At 54.2% G+C, this 12023-nt stretch overlaps 1 protein-coding gene across 3 annotated transcripts in view; it reads left to right on the top strand.

The window, feature by feature from the left end:
- The window catches only part of LOC105478052 (interleukin 3 receptor subunit alpha), a 43319-nt gene extending 31681 nt beyond the window's left edge, over window positions 1-11638 (top strand). The window contains exons 9-10 of one of the 3 annotated variants that reach the window (XM_071088340.1): window positions 4273-4387; window positions 11175-11638. In XM_071088340.1, coding sequence (XP_070944441.1) covers window positions 4273-4387; window positions 11175-11284 — 225 coding nt within the window. In that variant the 3' untranslated portion in view covers window positions 11285-11638. Of the gene's footprint in view, window positions 1-4272; window positions 4388-4552; window positions 4677-11174 lie in introns of those variants that run through there. The other 2 variants (XM_071088339.1, XM_071088341.1) reach the window with 2 other exon arrangements.
- Window positions 11639-12023: the final 385 nt, after the last annotated feature.

The following is a 12023-nucleotide window of genomic DNA, read 5'->3' as shown; positions in this document are numbered from 1 at the left end:
TCTCTGTGTCTCTGTATCTCTCTCCCGTTCTCCCTCCCTCTTTCTCTGTCTCTGTCTCCCACTGTCCCCGTCTCTCCCTCTTTCATTTTCCCTCCCTCTCTTTCTCTCTCTCTCTCCTTGTCTGTATCTCCCCACTCCCAGTCTCTCTGTGTCTCTGTATCTCTCTCCCTTTCTCCCTCCCTCTCTTCATCTTTCTTTTTGAAACGGAGTTTTGCTCTTGTTGCCTCGGCTGGAGTGCGGTGGCACGATCTCGGCTCGCTGCAACCTCTGCCTCCCGGGTTGAAGCAAATCTACTCCCTCAGCCTCCCAAGTAGCTGGGATTACAGGCACTCGCCACCATGCCCAGCTAAGTTTTTTTTTTGCATTTTTAATACAGATATGGTTTCACTATGTTGGCCAGGCTGGTCTCGAACTCCTGACCTCAGGCGATCCACCCGCCTTGGCCTCCCAAAATGCTGGGATAACAGGCGTGAGCCATTGCGCCCAGCCCCTCTCTTTATCTTTCTAGTTCTCTCCCTGTCTGTCTCTCCCTTCCCCTCTCTGTCTCTGTCTCTGTATCTTTCTCCCTTTCTCTCTCCCATTCTCTGTCTGTGATTGTCTGTGTCTTTCTCTCTCTCCCTGTCTGCCCCCTGTATTAGTCCATGTCACACTGCTGATAAAGGCATACCCAAGACCTGGTAATTTATAAATAAAAGACGGTTCATGCACTCACAGTTCCACGTCGCTGGGGAGGCCTCACAACCACGGCAGAAGGTGAAGGAGGAGCAGAGGCATGTCTTACATGGCAGCGGCCAAGACAAGATTTTTTACAACAACTGCCGAGGCGGGCGGATCACCTGAGGTCGGGAGTTCGAGACCAGTCTGGCCAACATGGTGAAATCCTGTCTCTACTAAAAATACAAAAATTAGCCGGCCGTGGTGGCTCACGCCTGTCATCCCAGCACCTTGGGAGGCCGAGGTGGGCCGATCACGAGGTCAGGAGTTCGAGACCAGCCTGGTCAACATGGTGAAACCCCGTCTCTACGAAAAATACAAAAAATTAGCCGGGCGTGGTGGCGCACGCCTGTAGTCACAGCTACTCGGGAGGCTGAGGCAGGAGAAGAGCATGAACCCGGGAGGCGGAGGTTGCAGTGAGCTGAGATCGCGCCACTGCCCTCCAGCCTGGGTGACAGCAAAACTATGTCTGGAGAAAAAAAAAAAAAAAGAGAGGCAAGAGAAAGGGTTTCCTTTATTAAACCATCAGATCTCGTGAGACGTATTCACTACCCTGAGAACAGTATGGGGGAGATTGCCCCCATGATTCAATTATCTCCCACCCAGTCCCTCTCACAACACGTCAGAATTATGGGAGCTAGAATTTAAGATGAGATTTGGGTGGGGACACAGCCAGACTCCATCACCCACTCTCTCTGTCTCTGTCCCTCTGTTTCCGCTTCTCTCTGTCTCTGTTTTTCTCTCTCCCTCTCTCTGCCTCCATCTCTCTGTCTCTTTCTCTATCTGTCTCTGTCTGTCCCCCTGTATTAGTCCATTTTAACGGACGAATGGGGATCCTTCCTGCCTCTCCCAGCTCCTGGGGACTCCAGGGGTCCCTGGGCTTGTGGCCACATCACTCCACTCTCTGCCTCTGTCTCCACATGGCCTTTTTCTCTGCATCTGTGTCTCTTTTTTGTTTTGTTTTGTTTGAGACGGAGTCTCGCTCTGTCACCCAGGCTGGAGTGCAGTGGTGCGATCTCGGCTCACTGCAAGCTCCGCCTCCCGGGTTCCCGCCATTCTCCTGCCTCAGCCTCCCGAGCAGCTGGAACTACAGGTGCCCACCACCACGCCCAGGTAATTTTTTGTATTTTTAGTAAAGACAGGGTTTCACCTTGTTGCTCAGGCTGACCTCGAACTCCTGACCTGAAGTGATCCGCCCACCTCAGCCTCCTAAAATGCTGGGATGACAGGCGTGAGCCACTGCGCCTGGCCGTGTCTCCTCTTCTTATAAGGGCATCGGTCATAGAATTTAGGGCCCACCCTAATCCAAAATGACATCATCTCAATTTGCATCTTCATGACATCTGCCATGAACAGCTATTTCATCATAAGGCCCCACTGAAAGGTGCTGGGGGCTGAGGCTGTAAATATGAATGGTTTTTTCTTTTTTTTTGGTTTTTAATTTGAGACAGGCTCTCACTGTGTCACCCAGGCTGGAGGTCAGTGGCACAATCACGGCTCACTGCAACCTCTGCCTCCTGAGCTCAAGGGATCCTCCTGCCTCAGCCTCCTGAATACCTGAAATTACAGGTGTTTGCCACCATGTCAGTTCATTTAAAAAAACTTTGGGGCCGGGCGCGGTGGCACACGCCGGTAATCCCAGCACTTTGGGAGGCCAAGGCGGGTGGATCACGAGGTCAGATCGAGACCATCCTGGCTAATACAGTGAAACCCTGTCTCTACTAAAAAATACAAAAAACTAGCCGGGCGAGGTGGCGGGCGCCTGTCGTCCCAGGTACTTGGGAGACTGAGGCAGGAGAATGGCGTGAACCCAGGAGGCAGAGCTTGCAGTGAGCTGAGATCACGCCACTGCACTCCAGCCTGGGCGACAGAGCAAGGCTCTGTCATAGCATGGCATGGCATGGCATGGCATGGCATAGCACAGCATAGAATAGAATAGCATAGCATAGCATAGCATAGAATAGCATAGAATAGCACAGAATAGAATAGCATAGAATAGCATAGAATAGAATAGCATAGAATAGAATAGCATAGAATAGAATAGAATAGCATAGCATAGAATAGCATAGAATAGAAAAGCATAGCATAGAACAGCATAGAATAGAATAGAATAGAATAGCATAGCATAGAATAGCATAGCATAGCATAGAATAGCATAGACTAGAATAGCATAGCATAGAACAGCATAGACTAGAATAGCATAGCATAGAATAGCATAGCATAGAATAGCATAGAATAGAATAGCATAGCATAGAATAGCATAGAACAGCATAGAATAGCATAGCATAGAATAGAATAGAATAGCATAGCATAGAACAGCATAGACTAGAACAGCATAGACTAGAATAGCATAGTATAAAATAGCATAGAATAGAATAGCATAGTATAGAACAGCATAGAATAGCATAGCATAGACTAGAACAGCATAGAATAGAATAACATAGAATAGAATAGCACAGCATAGAATAGAATAGCATAGCATAGAATAGCATAGAATAGAATAGAATAGCATAGAATAGCATAGCATAGCATAGCATAGCATAGCATAGCATAGCATAGCATAGCATAGCATAGCATAGCATAGCATAGCATAGAATATTTTTGGCTGGGCGTGGTGGTTCATGCCGGTAATCCCAGCACTTTGGGAGGCTGAGGCAGGGGGCGGATCATCTGAGGTCGGGAGTTCCAGACCAGCCGGATCAACATGGAGAAACACCGTCTCTACTAAAAATACAAAATTAGCCGGTCGTGGTGGTGCACGCCTGTGATTCCAGCTACTCGGGAGGTTGAGGCTGAAGAATCACTTGAACCTGGGCAACAAAAGCGAAACTCCGTCTCAAAACAAAACAAAAAAATTTTTTTGTAGAGATGGGTTTTGTTGTCCAGGCTGGTCTCAAACTCCTAGGCTCACAGTATCCTCCCACTTCAGCCTCCCCAGTAGCTGGGACCAAAGGCGTGTGTCACCATGTCTGGTAATTTTTACATTATTTTTTTCTCAGTAAAGATAGGGTCTTGCTATGTTGCCCAGGCTGGTGTCAAATTCCTGGGCTTAAACAACTCTCCCACCTCAGCCTCCAAAAGTGCTGTGGTGAGAGGCATGAACCATAGCGCCCAGCCCCTCTTTTCTTCTTTCTTTTCCTTTTTTTTCTTTTCTCTTTTCCTGCCTCCCTCCCTCCCTCCTTTCTTCCTCTTTCTTTTCTCTTTCTCTCTTCTCTCCTTTCTCTCTTTCTTTCTTTCTTTTCTTATTTTGATACACAGTCTCTGTTACCCAGGCTGGAGTGCAGTGGCATGATCTCACCTCACTGGAACCTCCACCTCCCAGGTTCAAGTGATTCTCCTGCCTCAGCCTCCAGAGTAGTTGGGCCTACAGGCACCTGCCACCACACCCTAATTTTTGTATTTTTAGTAGAGACAAGGTTTCACCACGTTGGCCAGGCTGGTCTTGAACTCCTGACCTCAGGTGATTCACCTGTCTCGGCCTCCCAAAGTGCTGAGGTGAGAGGCATGAGCCGCTACACCCGGCCCCTCTTTCCTTCTTTATTTTCTTTTAAACCACAGGTCAGAGACACAACCTCCTTCCAGCTACCCAATCCTGGAACGTACACAGTGCAAATAAGAGCCCGGGAAACAGTGTATGAATTCTTGAGTGCCTGGAGCACCCCCCAGCGCTTCGGTGAGTGGGGAGAGTTGGGTGAGCGGGGCGTGCCCCTCCTGTCTCCCTCACGGGTGAGTGGAAGCCAGGCGTGCCATCCTGGGTCACGGAAACACAGGCCACCCCCCGCCTGCCTGCCTACGGGTCACCAGTTCTTCATTGTTTCTTGGTGTTCTGCCCGCAAAGGAGAGGAGATTCACTCCCCCAGTTTGTGACCTCCAAAAGGAGCCTGAACCTGATGGTGACCTCACACCTTAATCTTATTCACGAGAGGAGACGTGGAGGGGAAACAAGGTCATCCCACTGACAGACACCCCCTGGGCCTTGGAATAACACCGAGGCGGGAGGATCACGAGGTCAGGAGATCGAGACCATCCAGGCCAACACGGTGAAACCCCGTCTCTACTAAAAATGCAAAAAATTAGCCGGGCGTGGTGTCGGGTGCCTGTAGTCCCAGCTACTCGGGAGGCTGAGGCAGGAGAATGGCGTGAACCCGGGAGGCGGAGCTTGCAGTGACCGGAGATGGCACCACTGCACTCCAGCCTGGGCCACAGAGCGAGACTCAAAAAAAAAAAAAAAAAAAAAAAAAAAAAAATGTCTGCAGGCCAGGTGTTGCTCTCTTCCATCCAGAGTGGCTATGGACTCTGCAGCCGGATTCAGAAAAGGATTGCTTGAGAGTAAAAGCTGCTGGCCAGGCACCATGGCTCAGGCCTGTCATCCCAGCACTTTGGGAGGCCGAGGTGGGTGGATCCCCTGAGGTCAGGAGTTCGAGACCAGCCTGGCCAACATGGTGAAACCCCGTCTCTACTAAAAATACAAAAATTAGGCCGGGTGCTGTGGCTTATGCCTGTCATCCCACAGCTACTACAGAGAATCGCTTGAACCTGGGAGGAGGCAGAGGTTGCGGTGAGCCCAGATCGTGCCACTGCCCTCCAGCCTGGGTGACAGAGTGACACTCAGCCTAAAAAAACAACAACAACAAAAAACTGCCATTGCTTCCTGAGCCGATCTAAAAGCAGGTCTCCTCTCCTATGATTCAAACAATGAACCATTCTGGAAACAGCACAGCCGGAGATCGAATCTCCCAGGCCCCAGCTCTCCGCCGAGAGGCTTTAGCTTAGGTGTGTCCCGGGGCTAATCACAGCTCACCTCCTCCAGGGCTCAGGAGGATCCTTCCATCTCAACCTCCCAAGTAGCTGGGACGACAGGGATGGCTTGAGTCCAGGAGGTTGAGGCTGCAGTGAGCTGTGATTGCACCGTGGCCCTCCGGCCTAGGCTGACAGAGGGAGACTCTGTCTGAGAGAGAGACATAGAGACAGACTGGCCACAAATGTGTGTGGATTAAAGAACAGGAATTGGCCGGGCGCGGTGGCTCACGCCTGTCATCCCAGCACTTTGGGAGGCCGAGGCGGGCGGATCACGAGGTCAGGAGCTCAAGACCATCCTGGCCAACATGGTGAAACCCCGTCTCTACTAAAAATACAAAAATTAGCCAGGCCTGGTGGCGAACGCCTGTAGTTCTAGCTACTCAGGAGGCTGAGGCAGGAGAATGGCGTGAACCCGGGAGGCAGAGCTTGCAGGGAGCCGAGATGGCGCCACCGCACTCCAGCCTGGGCCACAGAGCGTGACTCCGTCTCAAAAAAATCAAATCAAATAAGACAACCGTCTGCAGGCCAGGGGTTGCTCTCTCCCATCCAGAGTGGCTGTGCCTATGGACTCTGCAGCCGGATTCAGAAAAGGATTGCTTGAGAGTAAAAGCTTCTGGCCAGGCACCATGGCTCAGGCCTGTCATCCCAGCACTTTGGGAGGCCGAGGCGGGTGGATCACCTGAGGTCAGGAGATCGAAACCAGCCTGGCCAAGGTGATGAAACCCCGTCTCTATTAGAAATAGAAAAATTAGCCGGGCGCGGTGGCTCAAGCCTGTAATCCCAGCACTTTGGGAGGCCGAGACGGGCGGATCACGAGGTCAGGAGATCGAGACCATCCTGGCTAACACGGTGAAACCCCGTCTCTACTAAAAAATACAAAAAACTAGCCGGGCGAGGTGGCGGGCGCCTGTAGTCCCAGCTACTCGGGAGGCTGAGGCAGCAGAATGGCGTAGACCCGGGAGGCGGAGCTTGCAGTGAGCTGAGATCCGGCCACTGCACTCCAGCCTGGGCGACAGAGCGAGACTCCGTCTCCAAAAAAAAAAAAAAAAAAGAAAAATTAGCTGGGCGTGGTGGCAGGTGCCTGTAGTCCCAGCTATTGGGGAGGCTGAGGCAGGAGGAGAATCGCTTGAACCCGGGAGAGGGAGGTTGCAGTGAGCTGAGATCAGATTGCAGCACTGCACTGCAGCCTGGCCACAGAGCCAGACTCCTCAAAAAAAAAAAAAAAAAAAAAATTAATACACACAAAATACACAACACACACACACGCAACAGAGCATGACTCCTCAAAAAAAAAAATTAATACACACAAAATACACAACACAGACACACACGCAACAGAGCATGACTCCTTCTCAAAAAAAAAAAAATTAATACACACAAAATACACAACACACACACACGCAACAGAGCATGACTCCTCAAAAAAAAAAAAATTAATACACACAAAATACACAACACAGACACACACGCAACAGAGCATGACTCCTCAAAAAAAAAAAAATTAATACACACAAAATACACAACACACACACACACGCAACAGAGCATGACTCCTTCTCAAAAAAAAAAATTAATACACACAAAATACACAACACACACACACGCAACAGAGCATGACTCTTCAAAAAAAAAATTAATACACACAAAATACACAACACACACACACACCCAACAGAGCATGACTCCTCAAAAAAAAAAAATTAATACACACAAAATACACAACACACACACACACGCAACAGAGCATGACTCCTCAAAAAAAAAAAATTAATACACACAAAATACACAACACACACACGCAACAGAGCATGACTCCTCAAAAAAAAAAATTAATACACACAAAATACACAACACACACACACACCCAACAGAGCATGACTCCTCAAAAAAAAAAATTAATACACACAAAATACACAACACACACACACACGCAACAGAGCATGACTCCTTCTCAAAAAAAAAATTAATACACACAAAATACACAACACACACACGCAACAGAGCATGACTCCTCAAAAAAAAAAAATTAATACACACAAAATACACAACACACACACACACGCAACAGAGCATGACTCCTTCTCAAAAAAAAAATACACACAAAATACACAACACACACACGCAACAGAGCATGACTCCTCAAAAAAAAAAATTAATACACACAAAATACACAACACAGACACACACCCAACAGAGCATGACTCCTCAAAAAAAAAAAATTAATACACACAAAATACACAACACACACACACACCCAACAGAGCATGACTCCTCAAAAAAAAAAAATTAATACACACAAAATACACAACACACACACACACGCAACAGAGCATGACTCCTCAAAAAAAAAAATTAATACACACAAAATACACAACACACACACACACCCAACAGAGCATGACTCCTCAAAAAAAAAAATTAATACACACAAAATACACAACACACACACACACGCAACAGAGCATGACTCCTTCTCAAAAAAAAAATTAATACACACAAAATACACAACACACACACGCAACAGAGCATGACTCCTCAAAAAAAAAAAATTAATACACACAAAATACACAACACACACACACACGCAACAGAGCATGACTCCTCAAAAAAAAAAAATTAATACACACAAAATACACAACACACACACACACGCAACAGAGCATGACTCCTTCTCAAAAAAAAAATACACACAAAATACACAACACACACACGCAACAGAGCATGACTCCTCAAAAAAAAAAATTAATACACACAAAATACACAACACAGACACACACCCAACAGAGCATGACTCCTCAAAAAAAAAAAATTAATACACACAAAATACACAACACACACACACACGCAACAGAGCATGACTCCTTCTCAAAAAAAAAAATTAATACACACAAAATACACAACACAGACACACTCCGTGATACCCAGAAAATCGAGTTCCAAGCACGCCCGCCGGTAGTGCCTCAGCTTCCCCCCCCGTGCTGACCGCACCCAAAGCACCTGCCAGGCTGCCAGGCACAGTGGACGCCCCGGCGCTCCCCGTGTCCCCAGCACCAGGGAGACGGGGATCCACGTGTCTTCCAACTCCCTTAGGCTTCCGGGATGGGGCTGGGAGGCCCGGATGTCGCTCCGGGTCCAGGACGCAGGGTTCCGGACTGGGAGGCCCGGATGTCGCACCGGGTCCCGAGACGGAGGGTTCCGGGCTGGGGCTGGGAGGCCCGGATGTACCTCCTTGTCCTGGGACGCAGGGTTCCGGGCTGGGGCTGGGAGGCCCGGATGTCGCTCCGGGTTCCAGACTGGGAGGTCCGGATGTCGCTCCGGGTTCTGGGACGCAGGGTTCCAGGCTGGGAGGCCCGGATGTCGCTCCGGGTCCTGGGACGGAGGGTTCCGGGCTGGGGCTGGGAGGCCCGGATGTCGCTCCGGGTTCCAGACTGGGAGGTCCGGATGTCGCTCCGGGTTCTGGGACGCAGGGTTCCAGGCTGGGAGGCCCGGATGTCGCTCTGGGTCCCGAGACGGAGGGTTCCGGGCTGGGGCTGGGAGGCCCCGACGTCGCTGCGGGTTCCGGGACGCAGGGTTCCAGGCTGGGAGGCCCGGATGTCGCTCTGGGTCCCGAGACACAGGGTTCCGGGCTGGGAGGTCCGGATGTTGTTCCGGGTCCCGGGACGCAGAGTTCCGGGATGGGAGGCCCGGATGTACCTCGTTGTCCTGGGACCCAAAGTTCCGGGCTGGGTCTGGGAGGTCCGGATGTCGCTCCGGGTTCCAAGCTGGGGACGGGAGGCCCGGATGTCGCTCCGGGTCCCAGGACGCAGGGTTCCAGGCTGGGAGGTCCGGACGTCGCTCCAGGTCCCGAGACACAGGGTCCGGGCTGTGAGGTCCGGATGTCGCTCCGGGTCCTGGGACGCAGGGTTCCGGGCTGGGGCTGGGAGGCCCGGATGTCCCTCCTTGTCCGGGAACGCAGGGTTCCGGGCTGGGGCTGGGAGGCCCGGATGTCCCTCCTTGTCCGGGAACGCAGGGTTCCGGGCTGGGAGGTCCGGATGTCGCTCCGGGTCCTGGGACGCAGGGTTCCGGGCTGGGGCTGGGAGGCCCGGATGTCCCTCCTTGTCCGGGAACGCAGGGTTCCGGGCTGGGGCTGGGAGGCCCGGATGTCCCTCCTTGTCCGGGAACGCAGGGTTCCGGGCTGGGAGGTCCGGATGTCGCTCCGGGTCCTGGGACGCAGGGTTCCGGGCTGGGGCTGGGAGGTCCCGATGTCGCTCCGGGTCCTGGGACGCAGGGTTCCGGGCTGGGGCTGGGAGGCCCGGATGTCGCTCCGGGTTCCGGGCTGGGGCTGGGAGGCCCGGACGTCCCTTCTTGTCCGGGGACATAGGTGGCCCGCAGGTGGTCACGGTTCCTGTGCGGGTGGCAGGACGGGGGTGTCCCCCCTGGACGCCTCCCCATGTGGCAGCCACCTGTCTGCTTTCCAGGGCTGTGGGGAGAGCCCATGGTCCCTGATCCCCCTAGACCGAGGCCCCGGTCCGTGACTGTCTCCCCCTAGACCGAGGCCCCAGTCCGTGGCCCTCTCCCTCTAGACCGAGGCCCCGGTCCGTGACCCTCTCGCCCTCTCCCCCTAGACCGAGGCCCCGGTCCGTGACCCTCTCGCCCTCTCCCCCTAGACCGAGGCCCCGGTCCGTGACCCTCACGTCGTCTCCCCCTAGACCGAGGCCCCGGTCCGTGACTGTCTCCCCCTAGACCGAGGCCCCGGTCTGTGACCCTCTCCCTCTAGACCGAGGCCCCAGTCCGTGGCCCTCTCCCTCTAGACCGAGGCCCCGGTCCGTGGCCCTCTCCCTCTAGACCGAGGCCCCGGTCCGTGACCCTCTCCCTCTAGACCGAGGCCCCGGTCCGTGGCCCTCTCCCTCTAGACCGAGGCCCCGGTCCGTGACCCTCTCGCCCTCTCCCCCTAGACCGAGGCCCCGGTCCGTGACCCTCTCGCCCTCTCCCTCTAGACCAAGGCCCCGGTCCGTGACTGTCTCCCCCTAGACCGAGGCCCCGGTCCGTGACCCTCTCCCTCTAGACCGAGGCCCCGGTCCGTGACCCTCTCGTCATCTCCCCCTAGACCGAGGCCCCGGTCCGTGACCCTCTCCCCCTAGACCGAGGCCCCGGTCCGTGGCCCTCTCCCCCTAGACTGAGGCCCCGGTCCGTGGCCCTCTCGTCGTCTCCCCCTAGACCGAGGCCCCGGTCCGTGACCCTCTCCCCCTAGACTGAGGCCCCGGTCCGTGGCCCTCTCCCCCTTCTCCCTCCCAGACTGAGGCCCTGGTCCGTGACCCTCTCCCCCTAGACCGAGGCCCCGGTCCGTGACCCTCTTGCCCTCTCCCCCTAGACCGAGGCCCCGGTCCGTGACCCTCCTCGTCGTCTCCCCCTAGACCGAGGCCCCGGTCCGTGACCCTCTCGTCATCTCCCCTAGACCGAGGCCCCGGTCCGTGACCCTCTCCCCCTAGACTGAGGCCCCGGTCCGTGGCCCTCTCCCCCTAGACTGAGGCCCCGGTCCGTGCCCTCTCGTCGTCTCCCCCTAGACCGAGGCCCCGGTCCGTGACCCTCTCCCCCTAGACCGAGGCCCCGGTCCGTGACCCTCTCGCCCTCTCCCCCTAGACCGAGGCCCCGGTCCGTGACCCTCTCGTCCTCTCCCCCAGAGTGCGACCAGGAGGAGGGCGCGAGCTCGCGTGCCTGGCGGACGTCGCTGCTGATCGCGCTGGGGACGCTGCTGGCCTTGCTCTGTGTGTTCCTCATCTGCAGAAGGTGAGCCCTCCAGGGCATCCGCGGGGGTCCCTCTTCTTTCCAGTGCGACCCTGAAAGTTATTCACAGAACCGTCCTGAGCATCATTAGGAGCATTTTTGCGACTGAGTCTCGCTCTTGTGGCCCAGGCTGGGGTGCAACGGCGCGATCTCGGCTCAGTGCAGCCTCCGTCTCCCGGGTTCAAGTGATCCTCCTGCCTCGGCCTCCCCAGTAGCTGGGATTACAGGCGCCCAGCAACACACCCAGCTAATTTTTACAGTTTTAGTAGCGATGGGGTTTTGCCAGGTGGACCAGGCTGGTCTCGAACTCCTGACCTCAGTTGATCTGCCCGCCTCGGCCTCGCAAAGTGCGGGGGTGACAGGCGTGAGCCACTGTGCCCGGCCAGACCCAGTCTCCTTGCCAGGCATCAGAGCTTCACAAACTGTCAAATGGGTGCAGTGGTAACTTCTGTCTCCCAGAGGGGAAAGGGAGGAGGAAGGGGAGGGGGAGACGGAGGGGGAGGGAGAGGAAAAGGAGGAGGAGGAGTAGGGAGGGAGGAGGAGGAGGAGGAGGAGTAGGGAGGGAGGAGGGAGGAGGAGGAGGTAGGGAGGGGAGAGGAGGACGAGTAGGGAGGGAGGGGAGAGGAACAGGAGTAGGGAGGGAGAGGAGAGGAAGAGGAGTAGGGAGGAGGGGGAGAGAGAACAGGAGTAGGGAGGGGAGGGGGAGGAGGAGGAGTAGGGAGTGAGGGGGAGAAGTAGGGAGGGAG

This window comes from Macaca nemestrina, chromosome X (genome assembly GCF_043159975.1).
Source record: "Macaca nemestrina isolate mMacNem1 chromosome X, mMacNem.hap1, whole genome shotgun sequence".
NCBI classification, from domain to species: Eukaryota; Metazoa; Chordata; class Mammalia; order Primates; family Cercopithecidae; genus Macaca; species Macaca nemestrina.
This window is presented reverse-complemented; position numbering and strand designations above follow the sequence as displayed.